This window comes from Carassius gibelio, chromosome B2 (assembly GCF_023724105.1).
Source record: "Carassius gibelio isolate Cgi1373 ecotype wild population from Czech Republic chromosome B2, carGib1.2-hapl.c, whole genome shotgun sequence".
Classification (NCBI taxonomy): domain Eukaryota; kingdom Metazoa; phylum Chordata; class Actinopteri; order Cypriniformes; family Cyprinidae; genus Carassius; species Carassius gibelio.
In genome coordinates, this window is record NC_068397.1 from 17,103,045 (window position 1) to 17,127,730 (window position 24,686).

General features: G+C 36.1%; 3 protein-coding genes across 7 annotated transcripts; all 3 read left to right on the top strand.

Moving 5' to 3' along the window:
- The first annotated feature begins 1,661 nt into the window (after nucleotides 1-1,661).
- On the top strand, nucleotides 1,662-5,762 carry ttpa (tocopherol (alpha) transfer protein). 2 transcript variants are annotated; one of them, XM_052549680.1, is made up of 5 exons: nucleotides 1,665-1,936; nucleotides 3,122-3,275; nucleotides 3,357-3,550; nucleotides 3,809-3,919; nucleotides 4,005-5,762. In XM_052549680.1, the coding sequence occupies exons 1-5, from the start codon at nucleotides 1,742-1,744 to the stop codon at nucleotides 4,212-4,214; spliced, it is 864 nt and encodes a 287-aa protein (XP_052405640.1). In that variant the 5' UTR covers nucleotides 1,665-1,741; the 3' UTR covers nucleotides 4,215-5,762. The 2 variants fall into 2 exon arrangements, with proteins under 2 accessions (XP_052405639.1, XP_052405640.1); XM_052549679.1 differs by having other exon boundaries at nucleotides 1,662-1,936; nucleotides 3,122-3,550.
- Nucleotides 5,763-7,792: 2,030 nt separating this feature from the next.
- Nucleotides 7,793-24,616, top strand: LOC127950878 (probable serine/threonine-protein kinase kinX). 4 transcript variants are annotated; one of them, XM_052548239.1, is made up of 11 exons: nucleotides 11,017-11,229; nucleotides 12,115-12,270; nucleotides 12,374-12,418; nucleotides 13,202-13,270; nucleotides 18,161-18,232; nucleotides 19,535-19,603; nucleotides 19,766-20,076; nucleotides 20,116-20,707; nucleotides 21,679-21,723; nucleotides 21,895-21,939; nucleotides 22,435-24,616. In XM_052548239.1, exons 1-11 carry the CDS (start codon nucleotides 11,184-11,186, stop codon nucleotides 22,440-22,442), a joined length of 1,458 nt encoding a protein of 485 aa, XP_052404199.1. In that variant the 5' UTR covers nucleotides 11,017-11,183; the 3' UTR covers nucleotides 22,443-24,616. The 4 variants fall into 4 exon arrangements, with proteins under 4 accessions (XP_052404198.1, XP_052404197.1, XP_052404200.1 ...); XM_052548238.1 differs by lacking the exon at nucleotides 11,017-11,229 and adding an exon at nucleotides 7,793-7,972 and having other exon boundaries at nucleotides 19,766-20,707; XM_052548237.1 differs by having other exon boundaries at nucleotides 11,009-11,229; nucleotides 19,766-20,707.
- Nucleotides 16,136-17,941, top strand: LOC127950879 (uncharacterized). The gene has a single exon (XM_052548241.1). It carries the CDS (start codon nucleotides 16,853-16,855, stop codon nucleotides 17,378-17,380), a length of 528 nt encoding a protein of 175 aa, XP_052404201.1. The 5' UTR covers nucleotides 16,136-16,852; the 3' UTR covers nucleotides 17,381-17,941.
- Nucleotides 24,617-24,686: the final 70 nt, after the last annotated feature.

The following is a 24,686-nucleotide window of genomic DNA, read 5'->3' on the forward strand; positions in this document are numbered from 1 at the left end:
TCACCCCAAAATGGAAATTTGATGTTTATCTGCTTACCCACAGGGCATCCAAGATGTAGGTGACTTTGTTTCTTCAGTAGAACACAAACAAAGATTGTTTAACTCAAACTGTTGCAGTCTGGCAGTCATATAATGGAAGTGAACGGGAATCACGGCTTTGAGAGTCAAAAAAACATACACAAACAAAACCAAATGCATCCCTGCGGCTTGTGATAATACATTGATGTGTAAAGACACAAATGATTGGTCTGTGCACGAAACTGAACAGTATTTATATTGGTTTTTACCTCTGATTCACGGCAATGTCTGAATGTAGCCTTTCTCTCAAATGGACCATTGACACTAAAGCAACGTTCACTTGCAGAACGCAAGCTTCTAGAGGGCACATAACACTGAAGTAATGCAATTTATGTTAAGGGGTGCAGAGCATGTAGTGGTTTTGTAGGCAAATATTAATGCCTTGAATTTTATGTGAGCAGTTATTGGTAGCTAGTGCAAACTGATAAACAGAGATTTTCTCTGATGAAGCTCCCTTCGGACTGTTTGGGACATCAGGAAAATCTATTGTTTGCAGAACAAAAGGGGAATGCTACAGTGAGTTTTGTGCCAACAGTGAAGCATCCCGAGACCATGCATGTGTGCGGGGTTGCTTTTCGACCAAGGGAGTGGGCTCCCTCATAATTCTGCCCAAAAACACTGCCATGAATAAAGAATGGTATCAAAATGTCCTGCAAGAGTGATTTCTTCCGACAATCCATGAGCAATTTGGTGATGATCCGTACACATTTTTTCAGCCTGATAGAGCACCATGTCACAAAGCAAGTCATAAGGAAGTGGCTCAAAGATCATTACATTGACATTTTGGATCTGTGGCCAGGCAACTCCCCAGATATCAATCCCATAGAGAACCTGTGGTCAGTCCTCAAAAGGCGAGTGGACAAGCAGAAGCCCACAAATTGATGGTCAATTCTGAGAGCTCATAAGGCAAGAATGGATCACCATCAGTCAGGATTTGGCCCAGAAGCTAATATCCAGCATGCCAGAGCAAACTGCAGAGGTTATGAAGAACAACATTGTAAATATTGACTCATTATAATTTTTTTTTTTGCCAATAAAAGTCTTTAAAATATATGATATGCTTATCATTGTTTTTCAGTATACCATAGAAACATGTGGAAAAAAATTCTACAAATACTGAAACTGCAAACAGCAAAACACAACATTTATGTCACTGCCAAAACATTTGGCCATAACTGTAATATGCAAAATGACAATGCAATATGTAAAATGCAATGTATTTCTGTATTTAAATGTACAATTTCCCATACATATGTGCAACACAGTGCAAAATGCTAAAAAAGAAAAAAATATTAAAAAAATATTGTGTTTTACTGTAACGGACTAAAATGTGACAACATGACCCACTATTGTGTTAAAATTATTTTCTAAATAATAGCGTTGAAAATGGACAACAAGATGATTAAATCAATTTACATTCTGGTTTCTTTGTTAGGGATTCTGAATAATGTATCTTCCATTTAATCTGTCGAGAGACAATTCAGTCTAAGTTGTCGGTTTAATGTTTGACGAAACTTGACCTGTACAAAGGCGAAAAAAACATTAGCCGATAGTTGTCACTGTGATGTGAGGGGCTCATTCGGGCTCATTCCCTGCCCCCCTTTTACGTAATAGCCTACCTCTGCTCAGAGACCCCGATGACATTCGATGGACTCGCGCAGTTATGAAGTCTGAAGAAGTTGACACCATCGAAGAATTAAACAGTTTGCCTGTTGATTCTATTCGAATTGCACCGTATTTGTCTGAACTGAAACAAAAAGCAGCAGCAGAAGTTAGCATTCGACACTTGAATTTGACGGAAACTTTTTTGATACGGTTTCTGCAGGCGAGAGACTTTGATGTGGTACTGGCGTTCAAGGTTTGTAGCACTTCTTTAAACGATGATCGAACTCGACATGATATTAACTTGTAAACAGAGGTGGAAAGTGACGAATTACATTTAGGGTGGGTTACACCAATAAGATTATCAATAATCTTACATCTAGATTATATCAAGGTTTATCTAATATTTATGTTGCACCAAACTTCAAACCTTGTTTAAAAATAAGTAGGTTTACATTTAAACCATCATATTAATCCTGAATTTAATTGATAATTAAGATTGATTAACTTTTTTGCTCCATAACTTTAAACTCAGATTTAAATCTCAGTTAGGGATTCATTTTAAATTTACAGATGAGGCAGTTTATATGAAATAATAAAAAAATAATAATAAAAAAGTGCACCTACAGTTATATTATGTGGCTGATTAAACAAAGAAAACAATAGAGGGTGTGTCATGAGCTGTTTATTACAAATAAAAAAGAAAATAAAAGAGCACTGAGCTGGCACATTAACGGGCAAATAAATTGCACTGTCAAGGTCCAGAAAAGTATGAAAGACATCGTCAGAATAGTCCATCTGCCATTAGTGGTTCAACCGTAATGTTATGAAGCAATGAAAATACTATTTGTATGGGAGAAAACAAAAATAACGACTTTATTCAACAATTTGTCTCCTCTGTGTCTCTCTGCATCACTGTAGCGCCATTTTGGAGAATATCCGCTAAACGCAGGCAGCGTACACTCTTCTGTACCAGGAACGCTTCACGGATGCACTGGTTTTATTCAAATCAAAGCGTAGTAGAACACACATAGAAAATGTATCCTTGTGTCGAGAGGAATTGTTGAATAAAGTCGTTATTTTTGTATTCTTCCTGTACAAAGAGTATTCTCGTTGCTTCATAACTAAGTTGAACCGCTGATGGCAGATGGACTATTCTGACGATGTCTTTCAAACTTTTCTGGACCTTGACAGTGTAATTACCTTGGCAGTCAATGGAACAGTCACAAGCCTCCCGGTTTTCATCCACAATATCTTAAATTGCGTTCCGAAGATGAACGAAGCTTTAACGGGTTTGAAACGACATGGTGGTAAGTGATTAATGACAACATTTTCATTTTGGGGTGGAGTATCCCTTTAAGATTTGTCCCAAATAATATTCTAAATTAAAAAAACGTAGCAATGGCAAATTATTGATGTTGAATTTTTTTTTCATCCAAAGCTTTTGATTAACTATCATAAATGGAGACAAGAATGTCCAGAAATAACAGCCGACCTGAAGCCATCATCCGTCATAGGACTTCTTCAGAACAATTACCATGGAGTTTTGAGATCACGGGATGATGCAGGAAGTCGCATTCTTATCTATCGGATTGGCAAGTACATGCACAAACAATTTTTTAATTGTTGTTTTGTTCATTATAATGGAGAATATCACAAAATTCAGTTGTTTTTAGGTCAGTGGAACCCCAAAGAATTCACAGCTTATGAGGTTTTCCGTGTGAGCCTCATTACTTCAGAGTTGATTGTTAGAGAATGGGAGACTCAAAGAAATGGACTCAAAGCAATTTTTGATCTCCAAGACTGGTGCTTCGCACATGCCCTGCAGATAAATCCTTCCTTGGCAAAAAAGATATCTTCTGTGCTTACAGTAGGTATCCATTAAAACATTTTCCCTGAAAAATGTAGAAAGACATCACTTATTCAGATTTCTGTAGAAGATCTGACTTTAACTTCTCCGGAAATACTTGCATATCAATGTCTTGTTTTTTTTTGTTTTTTTAGATATTTTTCTTATAGCAACCTTTTAGTTTTAATAAAAAAAAAACTGTACATTAAGTATTACATTAAGTACATACAGTATTGATTAATTTAATGCATTGAACAAAACATCAAATCTGTTTTGAAGGACTCCTTTCCTTTGAAAGTACGTGGCATCCATTTGATAAATGAGCCTATTTTTTTCCGTCCTGTCTTTGCCATGATCCGTCCATTTCTTCCAGACAAAATCAAACAAAGGGTTAGTAACATTCAAGTACATACATGTGAAATTTTAAGGTGTCACTTTAAAAGATTAAATATACATAGTGTGTTTTTATTTATAGATTCATATGCATGGGAGTTCTTATGCCCGAAGTCTCAGCAATTTCATTCCGAAGGCTATCCTCCCTCCTGAATATGGAGGAACCGGACCCAGCATAACTGAAGTGTGCCAGGATTGGACTGAGTACATCATGCAGTCTGAAGACTATCTCCATAGCCTCTCTATAGATTTAGGTGGAGGGGATGCTTCTCAGTCATCTGCCTATGAGTGATTAAAATGAAGGTATTTGCTACCATGTGCACTTTGTGCTAGATGATGTAACACATTCTGGTGGGCGGGTTACATACTCTCTTTGAAAATCGGGATAATTTTGCTGACTTAAAGTAATAGTTCACCAAAAATGTATTTTTATGTATTCACCCTCAGGCCATTCAAGATTCTCCACTAGAACAGATTTGGAGAAAATGTAGCATTTCAAGTTAATACAGTGAATAGGTGAATAGGTGAATAATACAGTGAATAGGTGCCATAAGAATGAAAGTTTAAAGAGATGTTAAAAACATCAATGTAATCCACAAGTAATCCGTGCGACTCCACTCCATCAATCAACATCTTTGGAAGCAAAAATCTATATGTTTGCAACAAATTAATCAAATCTTTTTTCTAAAAACGTCAAACTGTTGCTTTCAGCTAAAATAAGAGTACTATAATATTCTCCATTGAAAAATAATTTAATCTGAATAAGGAGAGAAATATGCACAGATTAAGCTCTTTTTAGAGGTAAAAAAAGTACAAAACAATACAAAACAAATTCTTGGTGGATGGCCTGAGAGTGAGTTCATTTTTGTTTTTTGGGTGAAATAATCCTTTAAATTGTAAAGCATATTAGTGTAAACATGTATGTTTTACTTATATACTTTTACTTTATCTTTATCTTTTTTTCATATTGCACATGAACTAATGGTGCAGCAATTTAAATTGTCTGCAGCTCTTCTAACATTCCAGACTGGATAAAAAAAATAGGAAATTAATATTTTTGAATAATTTTATTGAATTCTATACGTCACAGACATTCATTGCAAACACGATATACCTCTGAAGATACAATAGAGGATCATAGCTCAGATATTCTTTTGCCTTTAGAAGAATGATTCCACGGTTACTTTTAAATAACACAAGTAGTGTACAATGTTGTGCATGCCCAAAATATCAAAGTGCCTTTCTTCTTTTCCTTGTGAACTGTCAATGCTTTTATTGTTGTATTTTCTTAACAATGGACATAGCTCAGGATATGTTACATAAGTCTCTGTGCTTCTGGAAGTTTGATAGCAATCATCATGACTGCTTCATTATATTGATGCTCTTAAGTCAAATGATCTGTAATGTAATTGTTAACTGCAGAATTTATTAACATTTGCTGCTTTTTAAAAAGCTGAAGACATGTACATTTTAGTCTGCACCAAGTGGGCCTATAAAATAGCACTTTGGTCTAATGCCTTTTGCTCTGACTCTTAAACAAATATAAACAGAAGCCGATGACCTTACTGGAACTCTTCATGTTTACAGACTTCCTTAAATGTGAATTTCTGAAACCATGTATATAATCTAGTTCAGTTTATTGCATTATTTCTGTCAGACATGGTGTCTAAAGACAGTAGAAAATTACTGTTTTACATTTTTTAATTGTGCTGTCCTCACTTGTAATCAAACTATGACTATTCAGTTTTTTTTTTTTTACGTAAATTATCATAATGATAAAAAAGTACACAGACATATTAATACACAATGTGCAACTTAAATAAACTTGGCAGCAAAACAATTGCAAAGGTCACTGCGTGAAAGTCTTTCCCCAACTGATTTTTGAAATCAATATTATTATCTGCCAAATTCAATTGGTTGGCTATGGTGAGCACTCCATTCCTTGATTTTTATTTTATTTTATTTTTTATTTTAATTTTTTTTAAATTCTTTTTGTATCCCATTATCTTTTTATTCAATTAAATTTGTAAGATTAAAACAAAAGGGCATATATTATTAATAGTAACATGTCACTAAAAAATAATTTAAAACCACAGTTTTGTAGTCTGTTCTTAAAACGTGAAAGTTCAGTCTCCAGGGGGAAGCGAGATTTTCCTAAAACAACAATCTCTCCTTTTGTTGAGCCATTATCCTATGTTTTTCTAGGGGGACTGTCTGTGCAACTGCTATGCATTTTATTGTATTCATTCTGTGCACATTACCTTAGCAAATCACACTTTAAAAAAGCTGGTAAGAAGACTGATACAAAGAAATGACGACTTTACGCCAGTTCTTTCAGACAGACACTCTAAGAATATTGTTTTAGGCAATAATTGCACGCCCTCTGCTGGTAAAAATACCACAGTTTCTTTCTTTTTTTTTTACAACGTCATACTAACCAGGAAAATATCCAAAGCGCTATGTGAAACATTATGTGTTGACAACTACCACTTCAGAGTTTAGGATTTATATCGGCAAATGTATCCTGAAGATTTACTTCACTGTGAATTACAATGAATGACACGACTTACTCATTCCATATGGTCCATACACCTCTTTCATCCAAGCACCCATCCAAGAATTGTGTCATGCCAACACAGCAAGAGTATTTTGGCATGCTTATAATCGAGTAGCACTAAATAATTACATTACTAAAGGGAACAGTTAGTTTTGTGCACACAGCTGCAATCTTTAACCCTGCCTGTAAATTCATGTTGTAGTTGCCTTTATTTAATTTTTGCCATTAACATGCGGGACAAATGATTCCTCAACTGTTTCATCACTTAACTGGTGATGGTTGTTAGAAAGGACAAAAATTGGTTTTACTGTTACACTGATCTAATTAAGTCCAAGTTAATGTTGCTTTCTCATTTTTCATTCACTATGATTGACATGCATATATATTGCAGCATTGTCAGAGGTTAGACTAATTCAATTTCAACAAATGCTTTTGACAAAACATTTAATTACAAATAAATGAAAGTACACTTATTGTGATTCTTAAAAAAAAAAATCACTTTTCTAAGGAAATTATCCTATTTGACCAACAGGATCTGGGTGTGTTTTTACAGACATTACAATTACATCAGTAAAACAAAAAGTACTTGATTGTTTGTATTAAACTGGGTAATCACAAAATACTTTTAATTTAAATTCTTATGCTTTGTTCTAGAGTTTTACAACAAGTTTTTAATCTCATATAAGGGTAAAGTTCCACGCTACTTACTACATTCACTTTAGGATGAGGTGGAAAAAAGCAGAAAAGGGGATGGGCCACAACGTGTAGTCAATGGAAGAATTTGTACCAAGATAAAAGTACAGTTCTCGTTGTTAATTTCACCCCTCGCAGTATAAAGCAATTTTTTTATTACGAACTCGGTGGAATAAGAAAAAAAAAATATATATATAAAAAATAACTAATGTAATTGTGCGATTAAACTGTGTTTCCTTCATTGTGTTTTCTACAGGTTAGTTTCTTACTTCCAGAGTCCAGACTGCAGTAATTTTGCAAATCGCCTTATATGTTAGGTCACACATCATTAGACCGTTAATACGCAACGATAAGAATTATGATAACGTTGTGAACTGTTTTGCATTCCCAGCACTGTGTGAAAGGACATGGATCTCGCGATAAATCCAACCTTCCATCTTGCCACGTTCCAGTGCTGCTAGAAAAAAAAAACCCGTAAAAGAACTGGGCGGTTTTAACTCACAGGTATCCACACGATTGAATAAGTCATCAGGCACTGCTCAGCGATTGGATGACATTTCCATTTGCCCCGCCCAAATGGCTTTGTCTCTACAGTATTGGTCGAATGCTCAGTCACTCAAAAGGGGGACGGGCTACTATGGGCCTCGGTGTATGAAAGCATAGGGATTTGATTTTTGCAGGGCATCAGTACCAGAGCTGAGACTGGAATAACAGTCGATTCATTTGTTACAGAAAAAGAAACGTCGAAGAACTTTCATTTGCAATGGCTAAGAAAAATGCAAAGGGACAGGTCAAAAGAGGTGTGTATGTTTACGTGTTGTTGTCGTCAAAAATACGTACATGTCGGTGAAGGCCTGAAAGTCACGTTAATCGAGCGGCAAGATTGATTTTTGTTTATCTAATGTAAATGCCATGTGTAGAAGTCACAAACAAGTAAAATAATACGAACGACACCAACGCAGTGTGTCGGCTATAGTCGTGATATGTTAACTAACGTTACATTAGTTACATTACACTGTAACAACAAACAGTTTTTGATTCGTAGCTACATTATGAGCGAGTAAGAACTTTTCTGTACGAAAGAGGGGTGTATTAACCCCCCTTGGACATTTCGATGAAATGGTTGCAGAACTTCTGCATGCTTTTAGTCGTAATTTACTTGCGCGAGCGCCACAAGGCCTAGTTTATCTTACTGTTTGTTAATTCCAACAGCAGCAAATGACCTACATTTTCAGATAAATGTTTGCACATCGTTGGAGCCAGAGTTTGCCCCAGTGCGAGCTCTTAAATGCCCACGTGTCAATATTGGGAGAGCGTGGGAGGGGTTACACGTGGCCTCTGGGGTCCCATGTCCCCAAACACTGCCACACTGCAGGAGCCCACTGCTGGTTAACAACGTCCTGACGTTGGGTTTAGCTATCTAGCTATTATTATTGACTTTAGTATCTGCGTAGTTATTATGTAAGAGTGGTAGATTAACTATTGCACTGTTGAAAGTATATAAACCTTTACAGTGAGATTTTAGACAAGGGTGTATAGATTTATGTGCTGACTTTAAACTCTAAAAAGTTTCATTTTAACGTAAAACGGCGTAAAATGTTACCTTAAATACCGTTAAATTGAGTTAAATCATCATAAATATGTATTTACATGCAGTTAGTGATATTGTAGAACTGTTTTCAGTTATATTTTTATTTTGTGTTACCCTGTTTGTCCAGGCCGCTGTGCACTTTCTATTTATGTTTGTTAGCTACTGGTCATGGTGAACACTGTTTTGTTCATGGAAAAGCTTAATTCATCTTGTGGCTGCCTTATTTAAAAAACCTGAATTATTATGGTGGTTAACTCTATATTTTGAGCCAGTAAAGCAAACCAAGCAGACTTGAATAAATGCAGTTATGAACTGTATACCTGAATACATGAATCAAATGCCATCACATTTTTATGTTGTTGGTGTCCGTGAGGTGCCACTTGAACTACTATTTCTTATTTGCGTTAAGCGTTCTAGTTCTCTCCAATAAACGATTAGGGTAAATTTTATTGTGTTTATCCATTATGGAAAACCTTTCCTGTAATGATAATAATGTAAAACCACGCCCATTTAAATATCTACTAAATAACTGTTACAAAACCACTAATCTTAGATTGATGCATTTATAATGCGTTGCTTTGTAAAGTGAACTCAGCTTTTCAAAAAGTAATGCAATGTCCTCTTTTATCAATTGTCAAAATCATTGCTTTCAGGGAACATTTCAGCTGCACAGAATTACTTGCTGAGTGCCACAGAAATGGTAAAGAAATGATAGCCTGACATGACGTGCTTGCATTTAGTTTTTTTTTTTCTCGAGCATTTTTTCATTGATTCCACTGTTCTGTTCAAATAATCTTGCATGTTTGTTTTTCCAAGGGCATTTAATCCAATGCAATTCTCTGACACGTGGTTGTGTAGAATATATTTGCAGTGTGCATCTCACAATATCAAATGTACTGTTTTGTGCATAGAGTAAGGAATGCATTTGTGTGTGTTTAACAAGCAACACTGTTTAGTCCAGATTTTCTAATGAATGCCAATAATGTTTATAAATACAACATTTGAACTCTTGTTGTGGCATCAGACAACCAACTGTACTTTTAAGCCAGTATATGATCTCTTGTTCTAAAGCAGTGTCAGCTTGCTGGTCATTCAAGATTCCAGTCAGGGTGTACATGCTGATAAGGGGTTAATGTCCAGGGTTTGTTCCTCTGGCCAGATAGGAACTGCTTGCTTTACACAGTGGGGTGTGTAGATACATATGAAGAAGAGAGGGTAATTCAATGCTCACATTTCACTACGATGTTATGCAAGCTAGACGATGGACATTTTGTACCACAAAGGCATAGTCGAAGCAACAACAAAAGCATTGCCAGACTTACAAAAAGCACTGTTTTTCATAGCAGGTATAAATGGGGGAGGGGAAGACATGATTAGGTCACAATGGCAGCCATTTGACTGTAGATTTAGAGACTTGTTAAGTATGTTTGTCTAGAGGGGCGTGTCTTGTCTCCAAACTTTGCATGCAGCTTTGATCTAGCTAAAAGATTAAAAGCCACATCAATGCAGTTTCAAATATTAAAAGTAAAAGATCTTGGGTTTTGGATTGCATTTAATGTTTTTTTCTATATGAAAGTATATGTTTTTTTTTAGCAAATATGTTGGTCAAAGTATTAAGCAACACAACTGTTTTCATAATTGAAAATAAAATAAATGTTTCCTGAGCACCAAGTCAGCATATTTAGCTGAGTAAAAAAACAGAGCTTTTTCATCACAGGAATACATTTAATTTTAAATATATTAAAACAGCATCAGTTATGTTGAACTGAAATGAAATTTCACAATATAACTGTTTTGACTATATTTTGGTAAAACAAATGATATAGTATGTGATATTCTTGATGAGGATAGAGGGTTACGTAAGTACATGACATGGTAGTTTTACTTTGTGATACAGGTTTTGCTGTTTTAGTTATATGGCTAAAATGAATGAGTTATATGAACATCAAGAAACTCGGGAGACCAGTCCTTGTATGGAAAATAAATAGCTCTGTGGCAGGAGAGTCACTTGCCAGGATTTAAATGCTCCTCTGCCTGGAGGCTGGAAAACGCCCTCCAGAGCTTGATTTGCATGTCATTAAAACACATTTATGTAGTAAAGCAATGTATCCTCCACTGTGTGCAACTCTTTTGTTAAGTATAGTAACTCGGATGACCATCCTGCCTTTTCAGTTTTCATATGGGACCAAGAACAGCAGGATGGAGTGGGATTTGCCTCTCTACCCTTTCGTATGAGCGCTTGAGATTTTCTGGCTTTCGAGCGGACCGTTCTAAAAATAATCCATTTGCTGGTCGAGTTCCATATTAAGTTCCGGCTCAATTCACAAGGAACAAAAAGGCAGGAGACCTGCTGTTGTACAGGGGTTTGGGCTAGGATTAGGGTGAAAGACGCTCTCTTTTTCCCCACGTTTCTGGGAGGAATGGGGGAGCCGAATGCAGAGGTCAAGGTGGTGAACGAAGAAACGGGTATAGTATTTTTATGATTTAGAATAGCGTTTTATGACGAGAGATGACATGGGGTGTGAGAGAAAGCCTTAACATTTGAAAATGTATTATTTATATATGAAATCTTATTTAATACTTTGTTTTTAGTTTTGTGTATATGAGCAGCAAAAACTTAAATTTTTTCTATTTTTTTTGGGGGGGGGCATGGGAGAGATGGCTTATGTGTCTTAAATGTATTGTTATAAAGTCTTACTGTGCAGTCAGTTTATATATATGCACCTATGCAAACTATAAAAAGCGAATTTTTTTTTGTTGTAACACATTAGTGTTGTTATTGCTCTCTGTATATCTGTTACTAACGTTTGTAGCCTGCGTGTGCGCACGAACAAGTGTGTGGTTTGACCTAGCAGAACGTAGCGGACAAAACACCTGTTCATTCTTCCTACTAGAGCTCTGAATGCAGATGTATTTATACAACAGTTCCATGAGGAGTGTCAACAGACCTCAGAACAACTGCACTTTTAGACTTTTGTCACCTTGTGATTACTATAGATGGGATTTCATGTGGAATATTTAAGCATCCTACAGGGAATCTTTCATCAGAACCAAAGATCTCTTGGATCTTATACAGCATTTGAATATAGAAAGAATTGATTGGTCTCCAGTATTTTTTACATTTCAATGCTAATGTTACATAGTCTCTGAACTAGTGGCCCTCAGTGAATATTTGTGTGTACCGTAATACTAAAGGACTAATCTCATTTTCAAAGTCTTAGGTCTGAGCATGCATTCTCGTTCACTTGAGGCTTTTGGTGTGCTGGATTGATTTTGTTAATTGAAAACATTTTATATTCATAAACCTTTTTATGTTTTGATATTGTATAACCTTATTCTTTTATCCTTCAGATGCCAAGCCACAGCAGGCACTTAAAAATGGAAAGAAGGCAGAGGTTGGAGGAGGAACCTCGTTTTTCACCTGGTTCATGGTTTTGGCTCTCCTGGGCGTCTGGACCTCTGTAGCTGTGGTGTATTTTGACCTTGTTGACTATCAAGGTGTAATTGGTGAGTCTTTGATTTCTATTATTCAGTGTTGTAGTTTTCAAAATACTTATTACATTAATGTTACATGTATTTTTTTGTATATCTGGCCTTAATTTGCATGCAGCCAAAGCAAAGGACTTGCGCTATAATCTTTCAGAGGTGTTACAAGGTATGCAATCTGATCCAGTCAATAGAATCACTACCATAAACCTCATTTCTTCAAACCTATCATCTTTAGTTACAAAGTAGGGAAGGGAATTTGATCGTTATTTCTATCTATTTTAGTGTAGTTTTTCATACTTTAATATAAACACACACTACATTTATATAAATGTACTCTAAAAGTTTGGGGTCAGTGAGATTTTGTTTTGAAAGAGATTCGTTTTATTCAGCAAAGATGCATTCAATTGAAAAGTGACCGTAAAGACATTTTTAGATTTCTGAAGGATCATGTGACACTAAAGACTAGAGTAATGATGCAAAAAATTCTGCTTGGCTATTACAGGAATAAATTACATTGAAATGGAAACCAGTAATTTAACATGGTCAAAACAGTACAATTGAAAGCTATTATTATTAATATCTTATTTATTAACTTTTAAATTCAGCCTCTGTGTGAATGAGACACTGACACCAAAACTTTTGGACTGTAGTGTATTTTCTAATAATTTTCTAAAATTTGATAAAATCGTAATCTAATGATGTTTGTTGATCACTTCTTAAGGAAAGTTGTTATAATGTTGTTATAATCTGTACCATGCAGGTTTATTTTCTATAGAATTATATAAAATAGTACAATGTTGTAATGTATTGTCATTAATCTTATTTTAACAAAGACAAATACAAGCAATTCCACAGCGCTACTTGTAGGACCTTTAGTTTCATATATGGCTCAATGAATTATTCACAAACCATGTCAAATGACTAAATGAGATTCACTTTACTTTACTAGGTAAACTCGTGTCTTATGATGCTGACGGTGATGGAGACTTCGATGTGGAAGATGCTAAAGTACTATTAGGTAAGTGCAGTGATTTCTAATGAATTTTTATTGATTTATTTATTTTTTACCAGATGTTTTGCATGACTGACTTTGGTTCACTTTTGTGCAGTTTTGAATTAAATCAGACAGATGCACGTGCATGGTACTTTCATCATTTTGTTCAAACGACATACCATTTCGGAGAAAAAGTGATGAAGTTAAATAAAGAGATTTTACTTTCTCATTTAGTTTAACTGATTTCACAAGTAACTGAGCCATATCAAAAACAGCCCCATTAGTCCTTCCCATGCATGACCCCTTTCTCCTTTACTACTTCTTACGCTTTAATAGCAACTTTACCCTCTTTTTTTTTATAGCACTGAATCCTTATCTACTAAACCTTGCAAACCAACACCACCCTCTCTCTATTTTCTTGCTCTCCCACTGTTCTTTCTTTCCCTATCTTTCTCTTTTTCCTTATTCTCCCGTTTACGTAGGGCTGACCAAAGATGGCAGCAAAGAAAACACAGACTCCCTTGAGGAAGTCCTCGATATTTTAGCGGAAGAGGGCACTGATTGGTATCAAGGTTTCTTCACCTTCCTTTATGACATTATGAGTCCTTTTGAAACGCTAGAGGATGAAGAAACTGAGGCAGCAGCGGAGGATGTTGCTGGCGCGTCACAGACTGAAGGGGTTCAGGGCCAAAAGACGTGCGTTATTTTAGGCCTTCAAAATCAATAGTCGTGTTTTTATCGCATTTGTGACAGAAGCACTTTATTAAAGGGGGACTTGCTCCTTTGACGACTTGATTCTGTTCCTAACAGTTGAAGAAACATTTTGTTGGGAAGATCGCCAACAGTCACTTTGGGACCTGTGAACTCTTGAAGATGATGTCATTATGAACATTTATATATTTGTAAATATTGACCTTGTGTAGTTTATGCTTCATTGCAGCTCTTTTGCAACAGCTACTAATACTCTATTTACCTTTTTGCATATGACCTTAGTGCTGTAAGTTGAACATATCACCTTTGCTGCATGCCTCAGTTCCCTTATATCATGAACAAGAGTATGTATTTCTATTTGAGTCTTGCAATTTGACACTGTACATGTGACATCTTTTTTATAATCTGATTATCATTTCTCTTTGTCTTAAGGATCTGAATAGTTTATTTTCAGCCATTTAATATTATTACAATAATTGCATTTTGGGATGATTTGCAACTCAGCGGAGATGGATCTTCTTGTGTTTTATATTTCCTTTTAAACTTTTTTTTTTTTTTTTACTGCTCAATACAGAATAGGCAGTTTTATATGACATTGTCAGTTACGCTGTTTTAGTTTCTTCATTATGACATTTGCCTTTGCTCTCCTCCATTAGATATTTATAGAATAATGATAGCTTAGATATACAGTATGAATATATCCCACCCTTCTTGCAGTAGTACCTCAGTTAACAAAATTCAGGGTGGAAATTTGTACTATGGTCTAAATGGATATGTAGCTGATTTAAAGGGTTAGTTCACCCAAAAATGAAAATTCTGTCATTCATTACTTGTCGTTCCAAACTATAAGACCTTCGTTCATTTTCGAAATAATTGCTGTCTACAGAGTGACAGAGAGCTAATAAAGATGAATAAAGATCGTTTACGGTTTGGAACGACATGAAGGTGAGTAATTAATGGGTGAACTATCCATTTAATCAATGGGTGTCAATTCAGGAACTTCATCAGGTTATCAGTAGGGGTGCTCCGATCACGATCGGCCGATCGTTATGCGCATCTCGTCAGTAAAGCCGGTTTTCTAATCAGCGGTTAATTCCATCAGGTGCCTGATTTCACATAGAGCAGCTGTTACTACACAGAGCCGTTGTTAATAGAGAAGATGCGCAAATCCACTTCATTTTCAGCGTTTTTTGGTGCTTCTTCTCAGTTAACAACGGCTCTGTGTAGTAACAGCTGCTCTATGTGAAATCAGGCACCTGATGGAATTAACCGCTGATTAGAAAACCGGCTTTACTGACGAGATGCGCATAACGATCGGCCGATCGTGATCGGAGCACCCCTAGTTATCAGCCAAGCACTAGTTCAGTGGCGTGTGTAGGAAACGTCTCCTGAACCCCAGAGTTCTGTAACCGTCAACAATCAGTTCCTACCTGCCAATCTAAAGCACCAGAAACTGTGTGCCTGATAAATAATAGTATTCATGGCTCCTGTAATACTAGGAGGAGAGAGGGCTATGAATGTGAATTGTTAAATAGTTTGTATGCAAAAAGTACTGTATGCAGGAGGTATTTACAAAATGGCTGCTTTTGTGTCTGTAAGTATATTTGGTGAAAATTAAGTGTAAAATTAGGAATTTAGCTTAGATTGGAAAAAAAAAAGAATAATTCATTATCCCTTTGATACCACTTATCACAATTATACCTGCAAATATTTCAAGTACAGTTTGTGCTTATTTTGGTAAGTTAACAATTCAGATCTTTTGATTTAATTATTTTGCAATTGTTGCCATATGTTTAAGTTGTTGGTTTCGTTTGGCTTTAATAAGATTGCTTATCCTCAAATGTTGTACAAAAAGCCACTGCTTGCAGATAGTGATTTTGTAACACTTTTCTTTTTTTCCAAAATCATTTTTACAGAGATTTTTTTTTTTCTATCAGAATTATTAGTCATCAGCCATCATGTGTTTTAGAGACTCAATAGAATCAGACCAGACATGGGTGAATGGGCTGCATACTCTCTGATATCATTAGTGTCAAAGAGATGTATGGAGAAGACCTCAAAGGCAGGACTTGGGCCTACATTGTACAACTGTTTTAAGTAGCAGTCACTGACTTTGTTTGTCTGTCTTATTTAAATTAGATGAAAAGAAAGAGGTTTCCAGGAGAAAAGGAGGTATTTTGCACACTTGGTCTAAGTGCATGCAGCAGAATAGCTTCCTAGTGTGGTTTGCATTTGGAAGGCATTTACTTGATTAACTTGTTTCTGTTTGCATGACTGATCTGACATGCAATATTTTAAGCTACATACTATTTTTCTGTTTAACTAAGGAGTGTTTAACAATACCACATTCTTTATTTGCCATTTATGAGTCTGCATGGACAATGATGACTTGACAAGGAACCACATGCACATGTAAGTTTGTGTATACATTTTCCAGGCTATTTGCAAATAATATTAGGGAGCTGTGGACTTGTTATAAACATCCTACATACGTAATCTTCAAATATAATGTGTACAGTAGTGATTCTCAACCTGGGAGACAGGGCTGTTTAGGGAGCCAGTGCAAACTTCCTAGGGAGCTTAGTTTTTTTCTTCTTAGTTTTTTCCATAAGCCAAGGATTTGTTGAAGCATACAAAACAATCACATACATTTTGGCCAAATAATTTATCAAAACATTTTCTGTAAAATTTTACAGCTCTTTTTCTATTTATTTGAGCAATGAGCAACTTTGCCATTATTACAGCAGAAATACTTGAAATATTTTAGCCTATGTGGTGGGCCTTCGAATATTCTGTATTGTACTGGGAAGGAACCATCGAGTTCAGTCGAGATCCACCGGTGTGGAGGATATCACAAACATACTAATTGCATTGTGGTTTGAGAGGTGTGTAGTGATGAGATTTAGTTACCATGATTACATCATCAAACAAAGTCTCTCCCTAGAGCTTTCCAATGCCAAAGATGTTGGGTTGAAGCTAAGAGAAGCTTTGAAACAGCAGCTCACCATCATCCACGAGAGAGTGGAGGCTAGGAAGATAGCTAAATTGGCTCTGGCTGAAGTGAGGAGCATCCTAGCCAAAGAGAAGGAAGAGAAGACCTTGAACCATATCAGGGAGGAGTCTGAAGCCAAGGCCTGGGAGAGAGCTGAGGCTCGTCTGAAAGAGGAGAGGGAGAGAATAGAGAAGGAGGATGTGGAAAAGGCCATGGAAAGAATTAGAAAGGAGAAGCAGGAAAGGGAGAAAATGGCAGAAGTTGAAGACTCAAAGAAGACTAAGAAGGTGGAAAAGGATGAGGTGAAGGAGAAGCCAGAGGCTGAAAAGAAATCTCATGAGAAACCCGTTGTTGATGATGATGCTAAAAAGGTCGAGAAAAATGGAAAAGTCAAAGAATCCAAGAAGGCTGCTGCTAAAAAGAAAGCGTAAGGCAGCAGATCAGCTACTGTTAGATCATTTTGTCTTTTGTGTGAATTGTTAACATCTGGCTGAATTTGATCTCAGGCCATTGTGAGTCTCCAGAGACCACCCCTTGTAGACCGAAGCCAATACCTTTTGTCTCTATGAGAGAGAATCAGTGATGTTAATCAGAACATTGAGATCAGTAGAAGCAAAACCACAACAAGGTGCTAGAAGATTGTTATGTGGAAGCTCTTTTATTTCTCTTAAAAATGTCTGTTTTGTTTGAAGGTAGGATTTTGGTTTACTCTCACAAAATACTAGCTATAGTGTGAATTTCATCATGGATGTTCCTCTGATTTTGTTTATTTTATAATAAACACAACAGGTAGCTATACTTTACTAAGAGAGAACTTTCTTGTGTTATCAATAAACCAAATGAATCCCCTGATATGTTTTATCAGTGCCTTGAGTGTTTTTCTTTTCAGTGTTGATTTAATACAAGCAAAAACAAACCGTTGTATTGAAACTGGACAAGAATACATGTCTGTTCACTAATAATAATATCTATAAACTTTTCCTTTTACTTCTCCTCTGTTTTCCTATTGGTCTTTTTCAAATCTCAATCACATACCTTTGTGCATGTAAAACGAGGGACAGAAAAGCTCTAGTGCAAAAGTAAACCAAATGTCATAAGGTTTTTATTGAAATCCTTTTTTGAAAGTGTACTGCTCTTCATAGAGGGCTTGTTTCATTTGACTGTATTCTACACTTTCCTCATGTATGCACATCCACATGTAAAATCTTCAGGGCTGAAAGATAAATCCACCATCGAGACCAGTGAATCATTTGAGGGAACCCCTGCTGAACCTGTGGAAGAAGGTAAAGTAGAATCATATGCAGGAGTTTTATGCAATAAATAAGGGCGCAGTGAGAATTTGTTGATGCATAGAAATAAAAAAAAAAAAATATATATATATATATATTTTTTTTAGGTCAATAAGATAAAGGGTTTTATAACACAAACAGACATTTAATGTGATGTGCAAGTTAGGAAAGTAAATGCACAAGTTACTGCCATTGTTACAAGATAAAATTGCCTGAAATGTAAATGTAAATGTATATGTATGTGTGTTTTGCTTTTTTTTTATCAAACCTATACTTTTAGTACATTTTAGTACATGACTGCAAGAATTTTTGGTGACTCAATATATTTTGAAAAATTATATTTAATTAAAAGTTAATGTCACCATGTTTTGTACATTCCACTTGAGCATGTGTCTTTTGCAGCTTCTCGTACATAATATGGTGTAGTCATGAGGTACTAGTTCAAATTTAAGAAATGCTTCTACAAAAAAAAAGATTTATCTGCAGAGACGGCCTTGTCTAGTGATCTGTGCCCCTTTGCATACGGAAATCTGACTGCTTAAGTAGGGATTGTGTTTTTCAGCAATAGTGTGCACCATTAATTTATAGAGCAAAGGCGGCTAGGAAAAATCTTCATACAAGTTCTTTGGGCATTTCTTTGTGCATTGTTAATATGCACTTTTTGCTAGAAAATTTTACTATTTATTCAAGTTTAAGGTAATATTGATCTAATATTTTGATACTTAATTTCCATGATCTGAATATTCTTAAAAATGAAAAGCTTGTTGTCATTTGGAAGTGTGTAGGCCTTCTTGCATTATTATGCTGTTACATTATGATTATATGTTCAGTGGCATAATATGGTCTTTAAAATGACAATAATATCGATTACCGCAGTTATTTCTGGGGCAATATATCGCTCAACAAAAATTTATCGTGACAGGCCTACAGGGGTGTTGGCCTTTATCTAGTGGATCATTAAATATTTGCAGTGTTCATAATTATGTTGTTCTGTGTGTGTGTGTACCACCTGTGTACTATGTAGAAATTATTCTGATGGACACTTTTATAACTGAAATACTCATTCATCACTGCCTTACCACATACCACAAAAGTTCTTGCATAACATGACATGAGAGTTATCGCATTGACCTGTTACAGAAGACTTATTGAATTGAACTTCAAATCTTAGTAAAGCATTTTTGTACAAGCGTTGTACAAGCCAAATAAATAATCTGTCCTAGAAATTGGCTTTCAATCCAGAATAACAGACTGTTTTCCTTTCAACTAAGTTTATTACTTTTGTTTCTTAATCAGCTCCTAAATCTATAGTGGAGGAAGAAATCCAGGCCACTAAAGTTGAAGAAGCAGCTCAGCCACCACCGGGTACTGTATATACTACAGAAAGATCCAGTATAATGTAACATAACCTAACTGCTGAATAGGTGTATTCATAAAGTTCTACACATCACATATATTGCTACCTACCAATAAGGGCATAGTATAGTCAATTTAATATATTTACTATAATAGTTTTTTCGTTTGCAGAACCAGAGGCTGTGGAAGAGGAGCCTGTTCCTTTGGAAGAAGAACCTCTGGAAGTAGACGAAGAGCCCACCGCTGTAGAAGATGAATTAGCTGAGGATGATCAAGATGTTGAAGAGGAGCAAGAAGTTCCTGAGGAAGAACCAGAAATTGTGGAAGAAGAGCCTGAGGTTACGGAGACCGTTGAGGAAGAGGCTTTTGAGGAAGCAGTGGAAGAGCCTGCAAAAGAGGAGGAGGTCATACCTGTTGAAGAAGTGGTTGAGGAAGTGTTGGAGGAAAAGGCTGCAGCAGTAGAAGATTCACCACTGGAAGAGGCAGTAGAAGAAGTAGTTGAAGATTTACCACTGGAAGAGGCAGTAGAAGAAGTAGTTGAAGATTTACCACTGGAAGAGGCAGTAGAAGAAGTAGCTGAAGAGGCTGCACAGGTGGAAGAAGCAGCGGAGGTAGTGTTGGAGGAAGAGAATGCACCAGTAGAAGAAATAATAGAGAAAGCTACACAAGTAGAAGCAGCTGTGGAGGAGTTTATACCGGTAGAAGAAGCAGTTGAGGAGCTTGAACCAGCAGAAGAAGCTGTGGAAGAGGTTGTACCAGTAGAAGAAGCAGTTGAGGAGCTTGAACCATCAGAAGAAGCTGTGGAAGAGGTTGTACAAGTAGAAGAAGCAGATGAGGAGCTTGAACCAGTAGAAGAAGCAGTTGAGGAGCTTGAACCAGTAGAAGAAGAAGTAGAAGAACCTGAACAAGTGGATGAACCTGAAACAACAGAACCAGTGGAAGATGTAGAAACACCCGAAGAGACAGCTGAGGAATCAGTCTCTGTAGAAGAAACTGAAACAGAAGAAGATGTTATAGAGGACACAGATGAGCCAGTTCAGGATGATGAGGAAGTACAAGACTCCACATTGGAGGAAACAGAGCTTGAGGAAGAGAATATGGAAGAAGAAGAGGGTATGTTTTTTTTGTTTTTGTTTTCACATGTTCACTCTAGTCCCTTTCACACTGCACGTTGGTCACGGAAATTTGCCAGAGTGCATTCTGTCTGAATGCAAAAACATCCCAGGATTGATTCCGGGATCGATCCTGGGTTGGGGACCTAGTAACATTGCCAGTTTCAGTCCTGGAACGAGCTCTGTGTGAACAAAAGCCAGAACCAATGCCGTAAAGGGTGCGTCGTAGTAATGATGCACATTATTGTGCAACTCTTTTACCAGGTGTTTTGAAGGCAGATCGACATTCTCAACTGAAAAATATGTATAAACCGTAATAAAGCAGAGATCAGTAAGCTCCTCACTATCCACGCCGAAGCTAAGATCGTTCGCATCATAATGTCATGACTTTACGGGATCTTTACGGGACGTGTGTGAACGCACACACAGATTCCGGAAAATCACTGGCAGTGTGAATGAACAACAATCAAACGATCCTGGGACACATTATCCATGTATTTTCCAGAATTTCTGTGTGAAAGAGGCTTTATACTTAAACCACAAAGTCCCTAGTAGCTGATCAGCTGCCATGTTTACAAAGCAACGAAAACACTTTTGCTTTGCTTTTTCTCCTTCCCGTTTTTGACTCGTACATTACACGTAACATCCTGATGTCATGTGTCATTACGGGACCTTTACAGGTTGTGTGTGAACGCATGCACAGATTCCGGGAAATGAATGAACCAAAATCTAACGATCCAGGAACAATTGCCGGCACACATTACCTGTGTATTATCTGGAATCTCAGTGTGAAAGGGGCTTCAGATGGTTATTATATAGCATCAAGAAATAATACCCAAAATGTCTTTTTTTAAAATAGTAGACTTAGTACAATAATGTGGTTGCCAATATTGTCTGATAATATCAGATACTACACAGAGAATAGAGGAAGTTATGTTTGCATTGTTGTGAAATGTGTCTGTCTTGTTACAGAGGATGCAGCTGCTGAGGAAGAGCAGCCTGAGGAGGACGAAGCAGGTTGGTAATTCAATTTTATGGTTATTTAAACGATATAAAGAATGGGACGATTTTCTGATCTGTACAGAAAGTTGTGTTGAGTCGTGCATTCTATACTCAGTGTCTGTTTTTGCTCAGTGTCGGTTATCTTTTGTTTTTATTAACTTGTACATTTGTTTATTCATTTAACAGAGGAAATTAACCAAACAGAAGAACAAATTGAAGCAGATCCCACAGGTAATCAAATATTGTGCATTGATATTGATTTAGTTTGATGGTTGAAATTCTCATTAAGGATGTTTTTCCTCATGCAGTTCACTTCTCATCTCTTTACTTAGTTTTGCATTGTATCTCCCTACGCATCTATAGATATTTTTTTGCGTTACTGCTTTACTGTCTTATATCTTTAATTAATGATTTGGTTATATTGCCATGTCTTTTTATTTTCTGTATGTAAATCTTTACATATGTGTACGTAAAGATGCTAAAATTGTTAGTTCTCTTAGTAGCCATATTCATAACCTAACCAAAATCTGACAACAATATGGTACCATAAATGGTGCTTAAACTCAAATGTATATCAGTATAATCCAGTTAATGCAAAAGAGTAGCAAGCATTCAAATATATACGAATGGACTGTCTCTGCCTTATACACTATCTGCTTCATCTGAAAACAAAACATCATACACCTGGTTAAGTGTCTTTAATGGGGATAATTTTGTGTTTTACAGAAACATAAAACATTAGGCAGTATGTAAGATATGGAGAGGACCAGCACCACATGGCATTCCACTGGAAGTCTTCAGCTGCCGAATCCCACCATGGAGTAAAAAAAAAAAAAAAAAGAGAACGCTACTATTTCCCTTTCATTTTTTTTTATTATTTTTTTTATGTGATATTCAAGCCTGTTTGTTAATTGATAATGTAGTCTCTTTGTGTACAAGTACACAATTATTTGAATGTTTTGTCAACTTTTTTTTGTTTGGTGGTGTGACCCTTTTTCCCCTTGCGAATCCCTTTTTTTGTAATTCCAGGCAAAGCTTTTTTCCTGTTCTCTTACATAGATGTGAATTAGAATTTTGTGAATGATCATGGATGCTAGTTTGGTTTAAGTTTCTTATCCTGTGTGTACAAACACCTTCATGTTGCTTTGTAGCTCCGAGATCTTCACATTCTACTCGGCACTGAATTCTTCAGTGTTTCTCTCTTCATCAAATCTGATGTTTTGCTTAAATGTGAAGGTACTATGCAAAGCTGCACTGATCTTTCGCTATTTTTATCCTTAGGTTTTGTACTACCGATATGTATTGAGTCGAAATTTCCAATGTTGCATATCAAGGACAAGTTTATGCTGGCAGGTTAACCAAGATAATTGCTATGTGAACTGTGTATGGAGTGAACGGGCGTGCATGTGCATGTATGTGTGTCTATTTGAAAATTAATGTTTAACTATGCAAAACAATCATTTGAGCCATTTTTCTCACTAGTATGTTTTCATGGTGTTTTCTTATGTGTTTTCCAGCGTACAGTCAGCATTTTAGTACCTCTCTTGATATTTTCCTCAATACTGTAGCCGATATGCTTAGAGATCAGAGATCTTGTTTTTTGCATTTCTTCACATTTTTAAACTCAGAGGCATAGAATCGCTCCCCATCCCATTTTTTTTTTTTTTTACACCTTTGCCTTTTACAGTAAGCCCTGTTTCATAGGCTCATGATTTGACAAGCTCTGTTTCAGGTAGACACTCCAGCTGCTGTGCAGTATGTTTATGACAAACAGTGATGTTTAAAGGGTGTCTAATGTAATAACTGGTGAAGGATGCCCACATAAATATGGAGGCATCTACAATGTTTTGTTTTTATAGCAGGGTAATGATCTTACCTAGTGCTTTTTGTGGGACATCACAAATAAGTATATTTTTGTCATGCACTGCCCATCTATTGACTTCACAGTGCATTTAATTCTGGGCCTTTCAGTTTTTGCAGGCACATCTGTAATAATTCAATACACTTTGTTGTACATTCAGAAAAAAAAAAAGATGACTGGTTATTTTGCAACTTTTATTATCATAGCAAGTCATACGTTGTTTGTTTTTACTATTAATGTTGTCATGGTTTTTATTACAACACAATGTAGCTTTCACCTTTGTGGAGTAGTTGGTTATGAAATCAAAACCTTGCTTGATCTTTTGAAGGAAACCCAGTCCTGGCTCCTGAATGGTTTTGCTGTGGAATATGTTTTTTTCTTCTTCTTTTCTTTGTAATGTTGTTACACTGTGTTTTTATGGGGCCTGCCAGAATAGATCTTGTTTTTGTGATAGGTTTTAGGAAATCTTTTAAAACAATGGTTTCATAACATATACAGGTGGCTGAATTGTAGTTTTTAGGGTTTGTTTTTCTTTTTCTACAATACTAGAGGGTGTTTTGGACCCCTAACACTTTTGAAGTCAATGTGAATTTTTAAAGTGGTATTAATTTTTACAAACTAAATAACTTTTTTTTTTCTTTTATAGGATTTTAAAGGATTTCTTTTATTTAGAATTTGACATTTTTATAGTTAAATGGAATGATTTTTTTTTTTTTAATGAAAGTGTTAACTTCTAAAAGCCATATGTGAAAGGTTGGATATAGCAGCGTTAGTACAGGTTGTGCTTCAAAAGACAGATAGCTCACAACCAGCAATAACACCATGTGTGAAGGGAGCATTTCTTAGTGAAATCCAGATATAAACAGGTTTACTCGAGGCTTTCTATCCAGAGGTTTACATGAAATCCTGCTGTATAGGCTAACTCGTTTTAAGTTATTGAGGCAATGCAATTTTAGGGAGTTTTGGGTGACTTCACAGATAATGTAAACAGCTGTACATGTTTTGTTTGAGTGCTGCAATAAAGGTTGGGTACAAGGAGATAACAAAGTATTCATCCTTATTCTTTTAGTTTAGGAAAACATACATTTCAACAAATAATACAACAATAAAAGAAGCA

Coding starts and splice junctions, on each gene's coding strand:
- LOC127950879 (XM_052548241.1), top strand. CDS start 16,853: ATGAGATTTAGTTACCATGATTACATCATCAAACAAAGTCTCTCCCTA.
- LOC127950878 (XM_052548237.1), top strand. CDS start 11,184: ATGGGGGAGCCGAATGCAGAGGTCAAGGTGGTGAACGAAGAAACGG. Junction 13,271..18,160: donor AGATGCTAAAGTACTATTAG/GTAAGTGCAGTG, acceptor TAAAATCTTCAG/GGCTGAAAGATAAATCCACC. Junction 20,708..21,678: donor GAATATGGAAGAAGAAGAGG/GTATGTTTTTTT, acceptor GTCTTGTTACAG/AGGATGCAGCTGCTGAGGAA.
- ttpa (XM_052549679.1), top strand. CDS start 1,742: ATGAAGTCTGAAGAAGTTGACACCATCGAAGAATTAAACAGTTTGCCT. Junction 3,551..3,808: donor AGATATCTTCTGTGCTTACA/GTAGGTATCCAT, acceptor TCTGTTTTGAAG/GACTCCTTTCCTTTGAAAGT. Junction 3,920..4,004: donor CAGACAAAATCAAACAAAGG/GTTAGTAACATT, acceptor TTTTATTTATAG/ATTCATATGCATGGGAGTTC.